This window comes from Hoplias malabaricus, chromosome 18 (genome assembly GCF_029633855.1).
Source record: "Hoplias malabaricus isolate fHopMal1 chromosome 18, fHopMal1.hap1, whole genome shotgun sequence".
NCBI classification, from domain to species: Eukaryota; Metazoa; Chordata; class Actinopteri; order Characiformes; family Erythrinidae; genus Hoplias; species Hoplias malabaricus.
In genome coordinates this window covers 6,748,156-6,771,854 of record NC_089817.1, presented here as the reverse complement: position 1 = coordinate 6,771,854, position 23,699 = coordinate 6,748,156, and the positions used below count along the sequence as shown (strand labels likewise).

At 40.8% G+C, this 23,699-nt stretch overlaps 1 protein-coding gene across 3 annotated transcripts in view; it reads left to right on the top strand.

Moving 5' to 3' along the window:
* ptbp3 (polypyrimidine tract binding protein 3) overlaps positions 1-23,699 on the top strand; it is a 69,191-nt gene that overhangs the window by 24,218 nt on the left and 21,274 nt on the right. For 2 of the 3 annotated variants that reach the window (XM_066651650.1, XM_066651651.1), the window contains exons 2-5: positions 7,798-7,873; positions 18,643-18,812; positions 22,443-22,589; positions 23,333-23,494. In XM_066651650.1, the coding sequence (XP_066507747.1) occupies positions 7,849-7,873; positions 18,643-18,812; positions 22,443-22,589; positions 23,333-23,494 (504 nt within the window). In that variant the 5' untranslated portion in view covers positions 7,798-7,848. The remainder of the gene's footprint in view (positions 1-7,797; positions 7,874-18,642; positions 18,813-22,442; positions 22,590-23,332; positions 23,495-23,699) is intronic. The other variant, XM_066651649.1, reaches the window with a different exon arrangement.

Here is a 23,699-nt window from a genome sequence, read left to right as displayed (position 1 = left end):
TTGATTTTTTTTTTTGCTGTCAGGTTGACAATATTTGTGTCTTTCCATGCAGGAGGTAGTTTTTTTCCTTTAGCGCTGGGCAGCTCATGGATATTTGCAGCTTATACACTTGAGGCACAAGCTTGAAAAAGGCTGAAACTGGTCTTGAGCCTCAGCCTCAGACTTTGCTTTCAGAGCTCATCCTTATCCGCTCAGAGAGTGTTAATGCTTTTGAGATTCTGCTTTTTTTAACTTCTTGAAAACTAGGTATAAATCAGTTGTTAACACTTATAAAATACCACTTTTATGTTGGTAGGAATTTATATTTGAGCCCAAGGCATGACATCTCTGTCTTATCTTTGAATTTTGAAATGGGCAGCTATTCTGCAGCATGGCATTTCACTTAAAATGTTATCCTGGTGCCTTGGATGTTCTCTTTTGTGATGTAATACTTGAATTGCAGTCGTATGCAAATATTTGTGTTGGGCAAATGTCTTGGTGGGTTCCCATTATAAAAGATTTTTCCACATTTCAAAAAAACACGTCTATTGACTTGGCATGTCCATAGTGTTTATTGCTTTGTGAATAATATTGTCTGGCAGTTTATTTGTTTCTGCAAACGTATTGCAATAATGCACCAGTAATGAGCAACTTTTTGGTTGCGCCATGTCTGGTATTTGAACTCATGATTTCCTGTTGACAGAGTGAAATCTCACACCAGTTTCACTCACTATTTTCCAAACCTAACCTCTAGAATGAGAATGTTAGTGAATGTAAAAATGTATTTCATATTTTGGCCCAATATGCGTTGACATTTTGACACAAACACATCAAACATAGGGATGCAGGTTCTGTTTTGTCGGCGATGGTGTGCAATATTAAGGTTTTCAACACTATTTTAAATCATCACTTCTAGGTTGTGCTGTCAGGCTAGTAGCCTGTAGCGATGGCGATGAGAGCGAGGCTAGTTTATTATATAGAGACCCTATCACAGAATATTATTTCTTGATTTTCTCAATGTAAGTTTGGCGCATTATGTAAACTGTTCAAACGTCAAAATGATTTTTTCCACATATATTCCATAGACATTCACATACGTATGGAGTCTATTGGTGATGAAGTGATAAGCAGTGTTGTTACTGCAGACAGTCTGTAGAAGTTGTGTAGTGGAGTGAAAGATGTGGGGCTGCCGCTGCCTGGAAGCAAGTGAGATTTTGAAGCCTACCAAAGGATCCACACATTCAAAGGAGCGGTTGGAGTTTATTCTTTGCACCGTCTGAAGTATTTCAGTCTGAACGTAACATTGTGTTCTGAACATTTCAGCCTGGGCTGCTCTTTGAATGTGGTTTGCCTCATTTCCCTGGTGAAGAGATCAGCCAATCAGAACAGTCCAATGACATATAATCAAGCAGAAAGGCACAATAAATATGCAGCTTTTTAAAGGGATAAATAAAAATGTCTGTAAAATGGCCATGTAAAAATGAAGTGAATTTGGGACATAAATTCACACAAACGATATAATTAGATTAAACACGAGGGGAAAAACAGAATGCAAGGAAAGTGCAATAATGGGGCCTTTAATGTGTCCTGGTGGAGCTTGTTTCCTGTGGCTATGTTGCATCATACTGTGCACGCTGGTGTGGAGCTGTATGTCATTATTGTGAGACTCCATCCCACCTTAAAATGCTGTTTAAACACCTCCAGCCATATGGCCTTGAGTTTAACGAGCAGTGAAAATTACAGATTGATGTTATTAGCTTTGGCGTCTCTGACGACTTGATTTCATTTTGTGGACTGGTGTTAATTAAAGAACATCCTCCAGCCAGAGTATGAAACGATATTATTGTTATAAACAATAGTTTAATGCTTTGTTCAGTTTTCTTCTGCTCTCTGTATTGTGTAATGTCATTTTCTCATAAGAACTCAACATAGACAAGGGAAAAATTACACAAAATTTGAGAACAACAGGTGGGAGCAGCTCATCTGTTTGATTCCACTCTGAAATAAGACTCAATTATTTTCTCTCTCTCTCGCTCGCGCATTTTTCAGCACTACTTCTTAGAACCTCAGAGACGGTCTTAACTCTCTCTGAAATGGTGGAATCTTCAAAGGGAAGCTCCACCAATTTTTGAAACATTTTTGCATTCAGTCATTAAGACGGAAACGGTATGATTCAGAGAGGGGTGATGTTTGTTTAATGCCTTCAAAAGTTTGAAAAAATAGCTGGTATTCTCACAAAGTGCTAACTTATTTCTGACTTTTTAAATTTAAAATGTATAATTTTGTGTTTATTTGCTGCCAGATTTGCTCCAGCATGGTTAGTAGTCTTTTAAATCTTAACAATGATTCGAATCAGTTTTCCCTCCAAAGGATATGATTCAAAATACATTATATGCTTTCATTTGAATAATTATAATAATTTAACACAGTGGGAGTTATAAAAATAACCCCAAAACGTGTGTCGAAAAGCACTAGATTTAAACAATGAATAACTAGAACTCAATATATTAAATATATATATATTTTTATATTCGAATATAGCCCTAGAATTTCAGTAGTACAACTGGGGACATAACCGATTGTTTTTATTTTAAACTGATCTAATCGATTGTGCTCTTCCATCGTGCTGTGATCACCTTCACGTTTACAGATCACGATGCGCGGTTGCATGTCTGCAGCCCAGTGTCCAGCTGCTGTGAGGTGAAAGATGTGGATGATTGCTGTGTAAAGGCCAGCACCTTCATCATCTCCAACCACAGCCCAGTTAGAGCCGAGATGGGAGGGGCTCGCTATTACTGCTATTGGATTATCACTCACCCTATTGGAGGATAGGTTGCTTAGCAACATGGTGACACCCTCACTTCCATCATCCTCTGCCAATGACTGTGCAGCTGCTTAGCCTTAGCTACTGATCAGTCAGTGATAACTGAGGTCCATGCGCTCTGTAAAGATGTTTTACCTCTGTTTTGCCATATTGTGAAAATAGGAAATGGCTCTTGTTGTGTGGAAAGAGAAGAATGATTTGCTTGGAAGATGTTTGTAGGGTTTCAGAGTCTGTGAGGTGACACTGTCCAATAGGAAAGTTACTGGCTGAAGCTATTGAGTTAGGCTTGAAAATCCTTTTCAGAAAAGAGGATTTCTCACTAAACCTGTTCAGTAAGAATATCCCTGACTCTTATTAGACAAGCTCTGTTTCTGGCTTAATTTATATGGCATACTGCTACTAAAATAATCCATCTTATCACATCCTATTCTTTTGACCCAGAACAAAGCCAAGGGGCTGGTGCTGAGGTGGTGATTACATTGTGATTACTTTAACAGAGAAGTCCAGCTTTATGATTATAGTGAGCTAGTAAACAATCTTAAAGGGGAAGTCCAACCATTTTTAAAAATGTCTGCATAATTAATGAACAAAATCCTTTATCGATTTGAGCCAGTGAAGAATCAGTGGTATTCCCTTTTAGCCAGGGTTTTGAGGTTGAGATCACATTAGTGTAGCAATGTGCCTGCTTCTATAATGAGTAATGCCCCAGTTTCCATATAGAAACCGAGGATGATGAGAGAACTCAGAATTATGTACAAATTGCAATTATATTAGAATAATTGCAATTTGGCCTCTCTCACTCTTTTCCTGTATTTATCTTCTTCTTCTTCCTCCCTCCTGCTCTCTCTCTCTCTCTCTCTCTCTCTCACACACACATTTACACACACTAATTAAAAATACTTAATTATGACAATGAAGGAGTGAGAGTGAAGGGCATGCCCGGCCTCGCCTTCATCGTTTTTGGTAATTTCGGAGTGGGAGGGGTCCGTTGGTTGAGATCGTGTGTGTGTGTGTGTGTATACACATTTTCATTACCCTGGGTTCAGGTCAGAGCAGGATCTCTGTGCTCTGTTCGCTTTCCATTCGCCACAGGAAATGTCAGTGGCATCAGAAAAGGGCTTAACTGGAAAGGGTAAAGAGATCCGATCAGCGGTGTGCTCCCTCCTCCCTTTGCATATTCATATGCCACCCAGGCTGATTTGAATATCCGCTAAAAAAAGCAAGAGATAAGCTCTGTGTTCCTGCCTGGTGCAGAAGGGGTAGAGTGTGTTGGGAGGGTTTCTACACATACAAAGATGCTGTTTGGCTAAGACATGCCCTATCTCCGAAGTTTGCATCTTTGGTCTGGATCTTTGAGGCTAATGACGCTAGTATCGAAAGAGAATGAGTTGGTTTTTTGCGTGCTAATTGGTAAACATACATTTTCATGGCTTGTTAGTGACGTTAACCTTGTAGATCCTAAAGAAACACACTTCAGACATGGCTTTGGATTAAAAAAATAATAGTTGTTTTCACTATTCAAAATTTGCTGGTCCAGCTACAGTCTACTTTATTACCCACAATGCCTTTATGATAATATGTTTAAAACTTTAACCAGTTGAAACAAAGCTTGTAAACTCTTATAGATGAGTTCCACAATGTTCAGGAACAACCAGACGTGCTGTTTACAGGACAAACAAAACCAACCGGGTGGCAGTGTTTTGCTGGATATGGACCTATCAGAGCAGCCAAACACCCAAGTGCTGTGACATCACAACCATGACTATCTGAGAGTCTGGTTTCTTATGTGTAGTGTTCAGGCCAAAAAAAAAGCTTGCTGTGCATTTCCCTTAACCTTTTCATTAACCTTCCCCTCCCTGAACTATTCCCTTAACTAACTCCCAGATTATTCCTTTTCCTATTCTCTTAACTACTGCCTTAATTATTCCTTTAACGAACTTTCTCTCTACCCACATTACCTTGTGAAGCAGAGTGCAGCTCTGAGGTTAAAAGCTTAGCCCCTGCCCTTGTCTCTGTAACTATTGAATGCTCCTGTCGTTAAGCGCCTCCATGCATAGTAATAACGCCGCTGTTTCAGGCCTGACATTAATAAGGAGCACCAACTGTCTCGCTGTGTGATTCATAAGTGTTCTCCGTGCCTCGTGCTGAACCTTCACTGAGATCAGAACCCTGCGCTGCACCGCTGCAGCTCATCACCTCGGTTCACTCGCGCTGCAGTGAGACACAGTGAGACATTCTTTTTTCTAAAATATTGATCCTCTTCGTTTTTGGTCGAACCAGGCTCATGTGTGTTATCACAGAGAATAATTTACATGTAGTTTTCCCCTACTGAAATTTTTTCTTTAGATTGTAAACCCCTGCTTCAGTACAGCATGGCTTTAAATATTTAAATAGGGGCTGATAGGCTGTGTTGTTTTGCCTTCAGGTTATGTAGCAATAGCTCAAAGTGGTGGCATTATTAGATGTGCAAATGCATCTACTGTAATCTACTCTGCATCTTAAATGCATTGAATTTTTGATCATTGCTTTTTGTCTGTATAGTTGGTGACATGTAAACTTTCATAGGCCTTGAGCTTAAAGAAATATGCCAGCCTGATCTTTATCTACTGCACCTGTAGTCTACAGTCAGGGGCCACATAAAATAATTACAACACTTTTCCCCTTGCTTAGCAAACTAACAAAAATTGGTGGATGTCTTTATAATAGAGTACAAATGCCAGATGCTACAGATTCCTTCTTGCTTTTGTTAAAAAGAGCTTTTAAAGAAGTTATTTATTAGTTTAGTCCTGTTGTAAGTTTGTGTATTAAAACAAAAGTAAAGTATGCAGACACCAACCTGTTCTTAATTTTTTTTTTATTTGCTCTATTGTAAGTATGTGAAATATTGGTAACACAATAATGTAGACACTACGCTGTACTTTGTAAAGCAACAGAAAAATGACGGGCTTATACCTGATTAATAATATACACCAGCGGGCAGGTGCTTGAGCACCTGTTGTATTTTAAACATGCAACCCCAATTCCAATGAAGTTGGGATGTTGTGTGAAACATAAATAAAACAGAATACGATGATTTGCAAATCCTTTTCAACCTATATTCCTAAAGGTTTACACTGTGTTACATCACCTTTCCTTTTACCAACACCCAATAAGCATTTGGGAACTGAGGAGACTAATTGTTGAAGCTTTGTAGGTGGAATTATTTCCCATTCTTGCTTGATGTATAACCTCAGTTGTTCAACTATCCAAGGACTTCGTTGTCGTATTTTGCGTTCCATAGTGTGCCACACATTTTCAATGGGAGACAGTTCTGGACTGCAGGCAGGCCAGTCTAGTACCTGCACTCTTTTACTACGAAGCCACGCTGTTGTAACACGTGCAGAATGTGGCTTGGCATTGTCTTGCTGAAATAAGCAGGGATGTCCCTGAAAAAGACGTTGCTTGGATGGCAGCATATGTTCCTCCAAAACCCATATATACCTTTCAGCATTAATTGTGCCTTCATAGATGGGCAAGTTACTTTGTGCTGATAAAAATCCAGACAGTCATTTTACTCTTCGTCCCGGAGGACATGACGTCCATGATTTCTAAAAAACAATTTGAAATGTGGACTCATCAGACCACAGGACACTTTTACACTTTGTGTCAGTCCATCTCAGATAAGCTTGGGTTCAGAGAAGCCATGCTGTGTTTCTAGGTGTTGTTGATATATGGCTTTTTCTGACAATGGTTTTCTGAAGTTTTCCTGAGCCCATGCGGTAATATCTGTTACAGAAAGATGGCGATTTTTAATGCAGTGCTGTCTGAGAGATCTAAGGTCATGGGCGTTCAATGTTGGATTTTGGCCTTGCTGCACTTGCAGAGATATCTCCAGATTCTCTGAATCTTGTGATGATATTATGGACTGTAGAAGATGAAATACCTAAATTCCTTGCAACTGTACGTTGAGAATCGTTGTTCTTGGACGATTTGCTCACACAGTTGTTCACAAAGTGGTGAACCTTGCCCCATCCTTGCTTGTGAACGACTGAATCCTTTGGGGATACTGCCTTTAAACCCAATCATGACACTCACCTGTTTCCAATTAACCAGTTCACCTGTGGACTGTTCCTGTGGACACCTTTCCCTGTCTTTTGTTGCCCCTGTCCCAGCTGTTTTGGAACGTGTTACAGGCCTCAAATGCAAAATGAGTGAATATTTGCAAAAATGGACATTAAGTATCTTGTCTTTTTAGTGTGTTCAGTTGAATATAGGTTGAAAAGCATTTGCAAATCGTATTCTGTTTTATTCATGCTTTACACAACGTCCCAGCTTCATTGGAATTGGGGTTGTATTTTGAGTAAGTGGTTTTCTGCTCTTTTGCAAGTACAGGAAAAGTTGTCTGTGGTAATCAGTCATGTGCAACAGATGCTGCAGATGGAGATCTGATTAAAGAAATACTTTCCTTCAGCCCTCGCCACAGAAGTCTTCGTCACAGTCTTCATCACTTCATCAAATGTATTGAAGGAGCCTCTCTGCTTGTTATCGTTCTCTGAACACAACAAATGTTTACTGGCAAAGTCATCCATTTCTCTTTGTCATTAACGTCCCTCCTTCCACTTTCTCTGTGGATAAAGCATTTCTAATTTTAGAAACGTGGAGGAGGCGGGTTATTAAGGTATTCCCACTCGTATAAGGAAAAAAAAAACATGGAAGTGTAACCTTCTTCTTTGCTGTCTGCTTGGTGCCAGCCATCTTGGAGCACATACCTCCTGAATGATTTGCTGCTAGTGGCTGCGTCTACATGATCACAAGCTGCTCTCTTTGAGGAAATAATGCTCTGCTTGTAATGCTCAGAACACATCTTTAATGCAGTATATGAAGTGTTATTGGTTTTGCCAACTCTGTCTCTGATGTAGAGACAGTAAAAGAAAAAGTAAAAACCTAAGAGTATGTTTGGCCACACACCGAAATAATGGTCACTCTTTTTTTTTTTCTTTCTTTCTTTATTTCAGTAAGCATCTGAAAAGCCTCCTGCTTCTGCATTCACGTGCGGCCCTACTACCATGAGCAATTCCACTCCATCCACAGGTACAGTCTGCTCCGTCACAGTCCACAATCACACTCTGGACATTCTCACACATGGAGGGAGAACATAAGACTATTTAAAGAAAAAAACGTATACTGTGTTCATAATATGAGTCTTTTTTTATATTTAAGAGCAGTAGAAACAATCTGCTGTGTATGAGCATGTTGCATGTTTTTTGTGGTTGTGATATGATGGGTTTTTGGTTACTTCTGATTGGTCTTACTTGTCTACAGGCATATCACCAGCTCCATGTTAAATTGTCCAAATTTGTGATTTAAAAAAAAGGGTTTAGTCCTAGACTAATTTTGCTAACATCATCTAAAGCTACTGTGTAAGTTCAGCAGCTCCTAAAAATAAATTTCTGGGTAAGGATTGTGCTTGATTAAGGGAACGTCTACGATTGTGAGGAACTACCCTACTTTAAGGTTTGTTTACGTTCAGAAGCTCCGTATCTTTTAGATGATAAGATGGAACGATATGTTTGAGGAGAAAAACAGCTAAAGTTTAGCTTGTCTATGATTTTATTCACTGTTTGAATTACGCACAAACACATTTGCAACTGAGGTTGTTCAGCTTTGTAGCACTTGGTTCTGTGTTTTCTTTCATGCAGTTCTCCAGTTCCCCGAGTGTATTCCTGCCTAAATAATAAGAAACAGCAAAAATAAGTCAAAACTAGCCACTTATAAAGCAGGAATAAAGCAACATTTTCATCTCTCCATGATTTGGAGTGCTTTTTGCCATTTTTCTGCCACGAGCAGAGAGAGAGAGAGAAAGTCTAGCATGTCTGACCAAGCCACTTTGTTTTTGTTTTTTATTTAGTCGTCGTTTACTGACACTAGGACTTCGTGAACACATTAGACCAGTTTCCTGTGAGGAAACAACATCTGAATTTTCTAAAAAGTGTTATTTGATAACAACCGTAAACGATACAAGAAAACTCTGTAAAAGCTCAGTTGTGAAACTGTGTAAAGGCTCACTACAGTGGACCAGACCTTACCCTTTAGTTTAATTATGAAGAGAACTGTGGGTGTTTGCTTTTTACAGAACTCCCCTGCCCGCTGTTGTCCAGTTTTAATGTGATTGACTGTGTGTGAGAGAGAGCTTAGTAGTGCAGTAGTGAGGGGGATTAGAAGGAATCGGTGTGTTGTTGAATGTGTATGAGCCCTGGCCAGGTGAACTTTTTGTTTTCAAAAAACTGAGGACCGCCAGGGTAAGCTGAGATGGAGGGCAAGAGGAGCTGAACCTAACACTTATATTTGAGTGTCAGAAATGAGTTCTCACTCACCTTATCTGTCTATCCCTCTCTCTTGCTGTATCCCTCCCTCTCTCTCCCCCACCTCTCCCTTGCTTTTTTTTCCTCTCTCATTATCTACCCCCCCGCCCTCTCTCTCTCTCTCTCTCATTGTCTCATAACAGAATAAACAGCAGTCTGTAATAGGTTTTTTGAAGGAGAAACACAGTCTCTATTATATCCCATTGCCTCCAGCTCTGTGGATGACCGTTCATACCACTCAGACATTTTCTATATTTAGAGTTTATCTGTCTCTAGGCCCACTTGGCCAAAATGTTACTGCATGAAACAACATGGCATTGTAACTGCTGTTATCTGTAGACATGTCGCCACACTTATTCATGTTGAAGTAATAGAGAGTGTTGTTACTGCACACAGTCTGTAGCAGTGAGAGCACTCTTTGAGGCTGAGCTCTAAAAGTCTCAGTCAGTATCTGCTGGTACTTACCTGCTGTTTCAATTGAAAAGTACTAAATTGTACAGTACATCAGCACTGCAGCAGAACTCTATTTATGTCAGCTTTTAAACCTCAGATCTGACCCTCACTTTTAGCTAGTATATCAGTATTTGGGTTAGGCGGAGAAATGGTGTTCTCTTCCAAGTAGCAACTTAATGGCTTCCTCTAGCTGCCACTTTGCAATATTGCTAAAATATATTTGTGTATTTACAAAGGCCAGAAGACCAGAGCAGAGCCGACCTTGAGGCAAGGTGCAGACAAAACTAATGCTAGTCCATCGCATTGCAAACATAAGGTCAGTGGTTTCTGAAGGAGATGAAAATATGAGATTTGATGGCTCGCTGTGGCAAGTGGGAGCAGAAGCGATGATGATTTTGATAGCAGGCATCTATCCTTTTTCCCAGCCGGTGTGTCTAGACACTGAGAGCATGTTTCAGTCAGATACGAAGCATGTGGGGACAGTGTGTGTGGTAGGTTTTAGGGTCTGGTTGCCAAAAGGAAGTGCTTCATTGCAGATTTTGTTAAATGTTTTTTATGAGATGCTAATGGCCAGATCGGATCTAAAAGACCTTTACAGTGGAAAAAGCAAAAACATGCTCTCAAGCAACTGAGACACTCTCTTTTTTTTGACTCTGAAAGCTTCTATGAGGAATCTTTGCTACTTCCAGGCCAGGTTTGAACAGAATCAGCAACAGAAAACCTTTTAACCGTCAAAGGTTTTTCTGTTCGCAATTGAATTGACATTTTTCAAAGGTTTCAAGAGTAAGGACCATGGTTATATAACAGTTATTACGTCTTTGAAATCTCATACCTAGTCAGTTGACTTGTGTGGCTGATTTTCTAAGTGGAAATAATAAAACACATCCTGCTTATTGAACAAATAACAGAGGTATATGGAGTTATTGATTTATATTTTAAAACATTTGTAAAACAATTAAACATCTTATTGAACCAGGGGAGCACACATTTGTCATGCAACCATGGTCCCTCCAAAGCTGCATTACTGTGAGGTCTGGATCCACCTCCACACACACTCTCTCTCTCTCTCACACACGCGCACACACACACACACACACACACACACACACACACACACTTATACACATTCACGCCTCATCTGGATCCTCAGGGACCACACTTCCAGGCCCGTACAAGATGCGTTTTCTGCCCTGTCAAGCCTGACACACTCTCTTCTCCTTTGAGCGAGGATGACAGCGAACTACCCTCCAAATACAAGCACACACACAAACACACACACACTCATGTGCCCTGAGTGGGGGGAAACAAACCCCAGCTGTATTAGAGAGCTAAAGGCTGATAGGACGTATTTTATTTTGGTGTGTGTGTGTGTGTGTGTTGTAGGGAATGAAGGCAGATGATATGAACACAGAATTCTCTAAGGAAAGGATGCTATTTGAAGAAAGAATGGTATAGATATGGCTGCTGATTCCTAGTAATAAACTGATGCAACATGGATGGCATGCCGCAGATTCCCAAGTGGCCTAGCAACTGCACACACAGCCATCACATTAAAGCACTGTTGGGGCTAGGTTTGGGCAGTATAACTGTAATACCATAAAAATGTGGACGGTATCTCTAAATGAGGGCGCTATTTCATAATTATTACATTTGTGTAGTGTGTCATATGTCTGTCCTGTGGCTTCAGAACAAAGCCAAAGGGTTTGTTCATGTGCATTTAAGAGAGCCACAGGGAGGGGGCGCTGTGGGAGATCGCTGACTGGTGATGACAGACTTACAGATGTAAAGCTAACACAGCCCATCCTTTCACACCCCTACCCCTACCACAGCCCCACCTCACCGTAACACTGTATACTGTGTTAATATTTCGAGATGGTAGGACGGTATGAAAAATGTGGATGCCACCCTTCAGTGTCGCTACGAGTACTCTAACGTTGTGCCAGAGTGGTAAAATTATACGGCAGGAAATATTGTAGATGTTTAATTTTCTGTATTCCCATATATTTGCAATAATCCAAATAAAATCAAATAAATATCCGGTACATTTCCGGTACAAAAACTGCCAGGTCTCTGGTCATAATCCAGTGTGAACAGTGGCTCAGCGAACATTTTAAAGAAAGGTATAGTGTAGGTGCCAGTGTGTTTTCAAGGTGTGTTCAAACTAATGACAGATATGTCGTACACGCTTGATTGTAAACAGTCAAGATCAGATGCGAGCCATCAGGAATTGAGCAACAAGCCTTTGAACATCAGGATCAGTTTGTTTGCCCTGTTGTTATAGCCAGTGTGATCTGTTGGATTTTGTGCTGAGGCGTTCCTCCAGCTTCCTCCTGCTACAGCACTGCCAGCGCTTGTTGCTAAAAGCTAACCACTGGTATTTGCCAGGCTACATCGAATGCCCAGAGTGACCATAAAAGTTTGTGGTGTTGTTTGTACAGTCTGAGTTCAGATGCCACTCTGTTTGTTCAGGCCTGGTCTGAAAGCTTGTAACTGATCGGCAGTCGTGTGTTTGTAGTGGAAGCGTACAGCACTGTGTAAAAGTCCACAGTGGTATTTCCCCCATACCTCCAAAGTCCAGCCTTTGATGCCGTTTGAATTCTCCGTACTGTGGTGCTCAGTCCATTTCTCTGAGAACACCTACCTTGTCTTTGTTTGATTTGCTCATTAACAACTTATTTTATTTATTTATTTCCTTTTTTTTGTGAGGCTTATTGACATCTTTTCAGAACTATAGTGATGACTTGCCTTCTCACAGTGGAAGCTTGTCATGTTTCTGATCGGCAAGGTTTGATGCTCCACAAGGTCTTAGAATTCCCATGTTCGGTATATTTTTATGTTTCCTTAAAGGCTAAGCACCACTTAATGGACCTCCATGAATATTTCACATTATTTTAGTTACTGACAGATATAAGTATGAATTAAAATGAAAATAGCAGCTTAATTTGCTTTAAAACTGACAATTTTATTAAATTGACGGAAAAACCCGAGCTCGCTACGGAAATTCTTGAACGCGACCGTGACGTCACTGGTGGACAACAGCTGACCAACGCCGCGGTAAAACACCGTTATGACTGACTGTTATGACAGTATCTAGCTAAATAACCAACATTATTCATGACAATAGCCTAGCAATAAGCTAAACTCAAATGTAGAGGTACCGTTATTCTTGTAAATGTGATCGAAGTCGAACTCGAATTCATCCGACACTATAAACCTCCGTAATGCAGCTACGTAGCCGAGTATAATCTGAGCCACCGAGTTTAGCAAGTCAAGCTAACGTTAACTAACACCAACTAAAACAGGCGAAGTGAGTGTCCTTACCCTGTTTACCAACGGTCTTTTAAACCTTATTCCTTGAATTAGTAAGAAATAACATGTTTTCTGACTATCAATAAACACAAGTTAGGAACTCAACCACTGTATTTATTTGTTTGACACTTTCATATCGCTGGTTCTTAGCCTTTTAACTGCAGTTTTTTGTTTTTATAATAGGTAAGTAGATTAACCTATGTCTGATCATCCCAGAAATACGCCTCAAAAGAATCAACAGCGTACTTGGCAGTGATTTTGACTGGATGTACTTTTGTACAGTGCTTTACAGTCTACAACACTGAATCATTTCAAACAAATGAATCAAAAACATTAACGTGGGATACGATGAAAATGATTTGCCGCTTGATAATTGGTAGTTATTGATTCTGAGTCTGATTTAGCAGTATCTATTGCTTCGTTTCAAATATTCCTTTAAAGCTGTTTTCCCTTGAAAAAGCCTGTGGTATATTTGATTTTGAAGGGATGGATGCTCTAATCGCATTAAAGCACACAATAAGATTTGTTAACGGCACAAACGAGACGAATTGCGGTGCCGGAGCCAGATGCTTCGATAGGTCATGTGTACAGTCGCCATGGTAACGCAGGGTCATTGGGGGAGAGAAAAAAAACGGGCCAATCGTCTTTGCTTCACCGAAACGCCTGCTGCTGTGTGTCAGGACACTGTCTCCGCGAACAGCAAGGGTCCGACTGTCACCAAAATGACTCACTTCGCATAACACCGAAATGAAATGCAGTAGTGTGTGTGTGTGAGGTGAGATCCAATTTTACAAAGAACGTTTTTGTTAAAGCCCTTTTATTGAGCTCTATGTTCTCAATTGTTTGGTTAGTTCTGTTTATATGAGTTCTCTTCTTCTGACTCCAAACAAGATCAGTTTTGTATAAACCAATCATCAGAAGTCACCATACACTTTATATTTAACCAATAAAATCTTGTTTCTTTCCTCTGTCTGTCAGTCTCTCTCTCTCTCTCTCTCTCTCTTCCTCCCTCCCACTCCTTCTAGTTCTTTTTCTCTGCCTATTTTCTCTCCACATGTGGTAGGCTTCTGCCTCGTCCTACGTTTACTCGTTATTCTGGAAGGTTCTTGTTAGTTCCCTGGTTTAATGATTGCCTCTCTCTCTCTCTCTCTCTCGTTCTGGAAGCAGAAGACATTTTCACGACTGCATCTACTTGTTTGTTGTTGAAATATCTTTGTCGTAATGCACTGTTGGTGTATGCAGTAAAGAAAAAGTGCCAGTCTATCTTAGTTTGCTCAACCTTGGAAGGGGACGTACGACGGAGTAAGCAGAAGAGGAGAATAAATACACACCGGCACTGATTTAGGTGTGAATATTTGTGAACAGAGCGAGACGATCAGGAGTGTGTAGTTCAAGAAAGTAAAAAAACTGTCCAGGATTTTGTATCAACCGTCTGGACACGTCTGCAGCTGGTTTGTGCTATTTAAAAAGCCCGAGCAGATCCTGGACAAGGTTTACCTGAATACGATAGCTTTCCTTGGCTGCGTAAATTTTGGAATATTAATTTTAAACTATGGAAGATGTAGATGAGTGTATTCAATGATCATTTTATTTTTCTCAGTTTTTCCCTCTGTCATAACAATAGCCAGTGCTGCCTGCAGCTAGGTCTATCCCAATCACTGTGGCCACTGTCATGGGACAGCCCAGTATGCTTCGAGTAGAACACCAACTGCCCAGATAGGGTCTGTTATAAAAAAAAGACTCTTGCGTTGGCTGGCATCAATCTGAGTGATGGGGAGAGGGAGCACAATTGTGGTCTCTTGGACTAATGGCCTCATATAACAGCCACATCACCAGGGACTGAACTCACAGTCTCCGGATGTTAGGAGCAGCAGTTTCAGCAGTAGGAGAGCCACTATATGAAATGATTCTAATGCTAATTTGGTGTGTTTGTATCAGTCTGTGATCCTGCATACATCTGTGTGTGTGTGCGTGTGTGTGTCGGGGAGGTGGGGGGGTTGTTCTTGTAAAACACACCTGCTTTCATTCTGTGTGTTTCTAAAACACACTGCCCTCATCTCTCACTCCACTGTGATGTCATGGAAGGACAAAGTCTCAGGTTTCTGTGGATTTGCATCTCTTTAGCAAAATTTTCCTCTTTGTCCTGATGAGCAGATGGGCTCTTGCTGTCCGGCTGAAGCTGTGCGGATCAGACCTGGTTTGGGAGCCTTCCTGTCCTTTACACCTGCAAACTTACAAAATCAGTTCCGTATTTCTGCTTATTTTGTGGCCTTTAACTTAACACCAGACGCACTAACATTTGATCATTTTTTGATGATCATTTGATAAATGGTCACTGTCGTATCAAAACAACACATTTCCACGATGGTAATTTAATGGTAAAGTAAATGTAGCCTTAATGATTTTCCCATAATTTTGTACCATTTCTATTGATTTATTCACCATTGTATTTTCACGCAATGAAAAGGTTTATTAGAATTTCATGCCCCAAATAAAAATAGAGAATAGACAAGAACAGAGAGTTGTTTTCTTTTATATTTGAATAACAACACCCTGCGTATGGTCCAGTAGGCCATGCTGCTGCCTCATATGACTGACCCCCAGCCTAACACGGAGGAAGCTGGGTCTGTGCTGAGCTCCAGTGTGTGCACATCTACAGGAGAAATGAAGAGGTGGAGGAGGAGAGAGGAGTGAAGGTTAGGAGAGTGAGAAGAGTGTGTTAGCCGTGTTGAGTGATGCGTGTCCACTCCCTCTGGACCACTATGGCGCGGCATCCTGCTGACCACAGCACTTTCTTTTGTGTGCCTTCGTTCCCCTTGGCCTCCGCTCCTCGACTCGCAGGATTAACCATAGAGCTAAAGTGTGTGTGTGTGTGTGTGTGTGTGTGTGTGTGTGTGCGCATGTGATATCACCGCTCTTGCTCACAAACCGCACTCGTACACATGAGACAGAGGCACTGAGTGTTACCCAGTTACCCAGCCTGCGCCCACACGATGAACCTGACCCATATCTTCAGTGGGATAATGAGTAATACTATATCTGCCAATGCTAGTAAAGTGCGTTTTAGCTTCAAAGAAAACATACTCTTATGGAAAGAAGGGCACTTTACACTGAAAATGATGATCCACTCTTCCACTGAAGTTTGTTCTGTTTGTATATATAAAGATTATATATGAGGATGCCTTGATGTGTCTGGGTGAAATACATGATTGAACACTGGAACAGTTCCACTGACTTATATAGGTGAACTTTGTAGTTCTACCTTTATTTTGCATACTTTGTTAGTCCCGTGCACACTATGCTTCAATGGTCAGGACCCCGAGGTGTCACCAGAGAGCAGGTATTATGTGGGTGGATGATCATTCTCACATCTCTCTGATGTTAGTGTGTGTTGTGCTGGTACGAGTGGATCAGACACAGCAGTGCTGCTGGAGTTTCTGAAAATAATTCCAAAAATACCCAGCCCACAGCATCCTGTGACCACTGAAGATAAAAATTAACACAATTTTGCAGCTACTATAATGTGGATCACCATGCCAATGTCACTGCAGCTCTGAGAGTAGTGCACCACCAAAATGATACAAAGACTGTGGTGGTCCAGTGGGGCTCCTCACATTGAAGAACAGGGTTAAAGGGGACTAAGCAACACGTAAACCTTAGTCTATATTTGTAGAATTAGAGTGCACCTATGTGGTCAATGGATCTAAGACAATGGCCAGTGAGTGTAGAAACATGGAGGTCGTTTTTAATGTTTTGGCTGATTGGTGTACACTGGGTAGAGTGAAGTCATTTGCAGAGACAATTGTAATAAACAAATTAAACAAAGAAATAAAACCTCTGTCTGTTGTAAGAAGGTTTTCTCTACTCTTGCAATAGCTTTTCACCAAAGAAGAAAAACTCTTGTTTTTCCACAGTTTTGACCCAATTATTGCACAACTTCAGCATGTTTGCAGTCTTTGGTTAACTCCCAGGACTTTAAAATACCTGGAGGACATTAAAAAAAAAGCTTCAGCGATATCAGAAACAAGCCCTAAAACAATCTCTCGTTCACAGAACAGACTACAGAAGCATTATTTACCCAGACGTAAAGTAGCTTTTCTCCTGTACAGATGACAGTTTTATATAGTATGGTCATTATGGATTAAAATAATAATAATAATATAGTAAATACAGTACAGATTATTAATTTCAAAGCAAATTACCAGAAATAAAAATGGGCTAGGGTTAGGAATTGTAATGTCTAGATTGGATGTTGTGGTTTTAATCTGTTTAGAGTTTTAGAAATGACTTCTTGGTGTTTCCACATTGTTTCAGACCCACAGTGAAAAATGAAAGTTTTTAACGCTGTTGTTTATTTGATGGGGACAGATTTGGTTGTTTACCAAGTCTTACACGACTCTTAGTTGTTGTTTTGACTAAAAAAAAAAAGAAAGAAACGAAGGGATGGTCTCTGGCTTTTGCACAGACAACCTTACAGTCCAAGAAAGGAAGTGCTAAACTCTTGGGATTAACCAGTGTATTCCCATGCGTTAAAAGCAGACACGGTGAACACTCTGGTTTAGTGTCTGTCTGTTTGTCTGCCAGTCTGTCAGCACAAAACCTGTCCCTGGTCTGTGATGTGCCCCTGGAGAGAGCTCTGTGCCAAACTGCCCACAGTGGGCACTGCTCTCAGTCTGCCAGACTGCATAAGCCTGATAATCCTGTAAGAAGCTTGTCTTATTGTTTTGGTGGGCATCAGAGGTGCTGCCCACTGGGTGTGTCATTTCCTTCCGTCTGTGTTTCATCCATTATCTTCGCACATGGGGCTTTGTTATTTTAGATAGATTGATACATTCAGCTTTATTGTCCGTCTTAAGAATCACATTCAAGGACTTTGTCAGAACCCGTGTGGTTTATGAAAACTGCTTTAAGCGGTTGACATTTACTCTTTAGATGACTCATTTGCTTACAGCAGCTCTCAGACCTCCTCATGAGCTGTATTAACCACTGTTGCGACGAGGTACAAGCCTTAGAAATGGGCTCTGTGTCCGTAACAGCTGGTCTTCACAGACAGAACTGTGCTTCTGAAAGACTGAAATCAGGGTCTTTAACACTATAACTACTGTATTTACCCTAGAACATCGTGAGTGTACAAAAACTAAGCCTCATTATACAATAGACGACAATGCAAAGAGGGCGTTAACCCTTGGCAGTAGAGTTGTTTGGGTTTCCTCTTTTATGGTACATATATTTTTTCTATGTAAGTAATTGTGTAGTTATGTATTGATTTACATATAAATTCCTGCAAGATATTCTTTTGAAATGCATGTTTGTACACATCTAGAACCCTATTAAAATTAATTTATCATCATAAAATTGATTAATTAATTATCTTTCTCCATCTACAAACACAAATGGGGCAGTGGTTAAATTTGGGATCTGCACCAATGATAAAATATCTCAGCTCACTTCAGTAAAAGATTACACTACCTTTTTTAAATCGCTGGTGTTGGAGTTCTGAGTGAAAAAATAAGCTCTAATTTCCCCTTACGGAATATTCAGATGTGAAGCACCTCATTGAACAGGCTTGTGGCTCTCTCATTTACATATATACATACTCATTAACTCACTAACGGTTGGAAGTGGCACCACAAGGGGTGCTATTTTTCACATACTAACGTTTAGGGACTTTTTGCAAAAGGGGATGTTATTATGCTTTTCATCAATGACACGATGTATCCTTGTTTTTATTTGCAGCTAATGGCAACGCGAGTAAAATATACAAAGGAGACCGATCCCCCTGCGGCCCCTCTCGTGTCCTTCACGTGCGCAAAGTTCCCATCGAGGTCTCAGAGGCTGAGGTTATCTCATTAGGAATTCCCTTTGGAAAAGTCACCAACCTGTTGATGCTTAAAGGGAAAAACCAGGTAAGTACTTACCCATCAGCCCCTTGGTTTGGGGTTTTCCCCAGTCTTAAAACAGGACAATCTCACTCTTAAGAAAATGTTGGCACCACTGTAGGAGACGGCTTAGGGCACCCTTAATGGAGGATGTCATCAGGCATCATTTTTTTTGACTATGTAAGTGTTCCTACGTTGCTTTGCGCATCTGAACTTAAGCCCAGTGACAGGTGACACATTAAGACAAGTCATCAGTTTGTGACTTTATTTGAAAGTGACACCAGATGAGCAAGGACATATGTTTGGGATTGATTACTCCGTCCTTGCCTCTTATCTTACCTTTTTTCTTAGAGGAAGGAGCCAAGGCACGAGGAAGAGAAAGGAAACAAACACTCCTTTGTGTCGAATCAGACATCTGTTGTTTTGTTGTTGCCTTTGGTTGTTGCAAATCCCAACATCATGCCACTGTAGTTTTATCTCTGGATTAAAGAGACTTTATGAAGAGTTGGAGATCTGAGAGACTCCAGTAGAGCCACTGTATGATGTCTTTATTTGAACAGACAAAACATACAAATACATGTTTGGTTACGTACAGGCTGTATATTCACACTTCATCTCTTTTACAGATCAGTTTTGTTTAACGTCTTTTCAAAAATGTCCATTAAGGAATTGAATGAAGAGATTACACAAACAAACCAGGTGTGATACGTCATTTAGCACTGCATTAAATACTGATTTTTTTTTTCCTCATTTTGCTCATTACTCAGAAGCTCATTACTGTAATAAATGTTTTACCACCCTTCACTGGAAATATTCACACACTTTTAGTGCCATGAATTGGAACTAGATCTCTTTCCTTTTCATCAGAAGTGTTAACTGATGGGTCACTTTCGGAATGACTTTCGTTTGTGAGATGTCTGAGACCAGTGTGTGCGGTGTAAACAAACACACTGTACTTTATTACAAGAGAAGTTGAATTAGTAATTTCAAATAGTTGAGAATGTAAAAGTATCTAATATTCACTCAAATATTAGATACTTTAATGCACTATAAAGCACTAGGCCCTCTTTGTCATCTGTGCTGAGAGAGAGAGAGATAAACACAACAGCACTTTTCTGTTCTCTGGAGTTACGTTTGCCTCAGTTACTTGAAAACTTTAACATGCTCTGATGTGACTTGCTGTTGAAAAATAACATGTTCAAATGGGTATTAACCTGGAGCAACTGCAACTAGTGCTGAAGCTAAGTTCCACTCTGGCTCCCGTTTACTGTCGGGAACTAGAAGAAGTTAACAGCGTCATTAGAAATGTAATTATTAACGTAAAAACTTATTCTCTCTTTTAAATTATTTGGAATGTAGTAGTCTGAGACTGATATATCCCAATAGATTTCTGTTAAAACTTGGGTGCACACATTAGATACTTAAATACTATAATTTTTTTGCTCCCACTTCCACCTGGTCTCCACACTTTCTATTGCTTTCTTCTATACAATGGCGAGGGTGGGCTTTAAACACATTCTGAAGCAGCCCTGTACTCATTCATTCATTCCTTATCTGTAACTGCTTATCCAGTTCAGGGTCGTGGTGGGTCCAGAGCCTACCTGGAATCATTGGGCGCAAGGCGGGAATACACACTGGAGGGGGCGGCAGTCCTTCACAGGGCAACACAGACACACACACACACATTCACTCAAACACTCACATCTACGGACACGTTTGAGTCGCCAATCCACCTACCAACGTGTGTTTTTGGACTGTGGGAGGAAACCGGTGCACCCGGAGGAAACCCACGCAGACACAGGGAGAACACACCACACTCCTCACAGACAGTCACCCGGAGGAAACCCACACAGACACAGGGAGAACACACCACACTCCTCACAGACAGTCACCCGGAGGAAACCCACGCAGACACAGAGAGAACACAACACGCTCCTCACAGACAGTCACCCGGAGGAAACCCACGCAGACACAGAGAGAACACAACACGCTCCTCACAGACAGTCACCCGGAGGAAACCCACGCAGACACAGAGAGAACACACAACACTCCTCACAGACAGTCACCCGGAGCGGGAATCGAACCTACAACCTCCAGGCCCCTGGAGCTGTGTGACTGCGACACTAACTGCTGCACCACCGTGCTGCCCCCAGCCCTGTACTGCTACCCAAAAATATACATATTTGAATTTGCCTCCTCCTTTCAGCCTTCAGGCGTGGTCCATACTCTCAATCACTACATTTAGTGCTTCTATGTATTTTTCTGTTAAGTACATTTGCTGCACGCTGAACAAAAAATTATATTTACTTAGAGTGATTTTAATTGAAAACTAAACAGATTTTCTTTCAATTGTTTGCCTTGTGCATATTCTGTATTGATATAAATTGTTGAATTATTAGAATATTTCTTGTTTTTTGTTTACACTGAAAAACACAAACAAAATCTGGGCATGCTGAGCTGTATGATTTTTATTTATTTTTTTATTTTTTGTTTTTAAATTGCCACCTCTTTGTGCTTCATTAGTGATGCCAGGGAGGAGAATGAAGTGTGCATTCTTTGAAACACATCAATGCTTGTTTAAAAAGAGCCCCCCGTAAGAAGCCTAGCAAGAACTGGAGTGGCTCTTCATATTCAAATGGAGGCGGGCATATTTAGACCTGAAAAGACAGACAGGTTTTTCCTTATTGCTGCTGCTGATGCATAAATTTGGTCACGCTCCATGGTTTGATTGGGCTTCAAAAGAGCCGGTTATTGTCGGCCCCTGCATCCATCACTCTCTTGCACCTTGCTTGAGCAAGTTGGAATAATTCCCCTTTGTGCAGCTGTGGAGATGAGCTCTGAGAGATCTTCTGTGATAAGCAAATTCACACACCCCTTCGCTGGGCTCAGATGATGCTCTTTTATTTGTGAAGATGAAAATATGCCCTTTTATTTTTTGAACAGCGTGGGCTTTAGTTCAGTTTGTGGATTATTTTAGAGACACACACATTATGTGTGTGTTCTGTGTGTGAGATGCATGCTGTTGTAACGAAATGTCTCCGATGGATTTATATAAAAGGAATGTTCGGAATTGTTTGTTGGTTTTTGGTGTGTACTCTGTGCACAATAAAAATTCATTTGAGAGTCTAGAAGTTTTCGAATCGTGATGATATGCAGTATACGGCCAGAATGTTCTAGACTACACAGAACATCTACCATGGTTTATGAAATAAATCTTATTACTACTGATATGTACTTTGTCCCTACTGTGCTTCAGTGACAGCCTGAACATTTCTGAGAGACTTGAATAGTATTCACTCCGTCAATCCAGAAAACACTTCTAGCCTAGTGTTTTCAACCGATCGGTTAATTAACAAGTCTTTTTAGAGGTGTAGTCAGTGTGTTAAAGCAGGGAAACCAGTAAAATACGCGGGTTAGTGTGTCTCCAGGGTCAGGGGTGAGAAACACGTCTCTAGCTCGTGCATGGCATTGATCAAAGTGATTGTAGACTCATTTGCAGCTACATTAGTGTATTCCATTTCATTCAGTGCGTTCACGCTAAATGCAGTGTCCACAAATATCTGGCCACTATAAATATATTTATATAACTTGTGTTTCCAGATTCATGTAGATATCTGCACACTTTTTGACTCCTTTTGTCTGCTTTCTTTGCTTCAGGCTTTTATAGAAATGGCTTCTGAAGAAGCAGCCATCACCATGGTAAACTACTACACCACTGCCACGCCCCATGTTCGCAACCAGCCCGTCTACATCCAGTACTCCAACCACCGCGAGCTGAAGACAGACAACCTACCCAACCAGGGGGTGAGCACCTCTATCCATCCACGCACTCGCTTTACCTGTAACACCTCCCCAACACGCACACAAACTGCCACCATGGCAACCAGATCATCATGTAACTATGGCTACCTTCAGCCTCTCCTTTTGATTCCATTCTGTCGGGCAATTAGACGATCCAATTGTCCTACATGATACGGACTACATTTGCATAAATCTATTTGTGACCTGTGAACAATGGGGTTGATTTGATGGGGAGGGCTGTCTGCTGTAATCTGTATTCCACTGATTTAGCTGGAGGATGTTAAAGCCATAGAATAGTGGCAAAATGACCACGGTTCGTATGTTTTAAAAAAAAAAAAAACTACATTACATAATTTTTAAGAATGAATGAATGAAGGTTCTGTTTTGGTTGTTTCTTTATTATGTTCAATACAACTGACAGTTCTAGTGGAGCCAGGTCTTGCTAGTTTAATCCTGTCCATCCCCTCATACCTGCCCCATGTGTGTTCCTGTTGGAATTATTTGTTCCAAGTAACACATCTAAACTGGTGCTGTGCTCAGCTACAGTTGCACCTCCAGGCAAACACTTGGTGTGAAATGTGTGTGTGTGTGTGTGTGTGTGTGTGTGTGTGTGTGTGTGCGTGCGTGCGTGTGTGTGTGCGTGCTCATGTGTGTGTGAGGAAGAGAGAGAGAACTGGGGGAGAGTGAATGTGTGAAGCTTCTGGAAAAATCTGCTAAAAATTACAGTGTAGTGAAATGTCCCACAGAGAACACAGGCGGCCCTGCAGGCAGTGAACGCAGTGCATTCTGGGAACATGACGCATACGGCGTCGACCGGCGACAGCAGCATGATGCCCGGCCAGAGTCCTGTACTGCGCATTATTGTGGAAAACCTCTTCTACCCTGTTTCTCTGGAAGTGCTTCACCAGGTAGGACTACATTTCCCAGAATGCCTTTCTCTGAGGTTACTTTTAAAAATTAACTTGTATCAGTTCCATGAAAATATGGGCACAAATCCTCCGATCTTAATCTCAGGGCACGCAAACAGTGAGGACCTCTTGGCGTAACACCATTTAGTTTTTCATCTCAACAGTTGGTGTTAATGTAGTAATAATCACATCTTAACACTGTTGA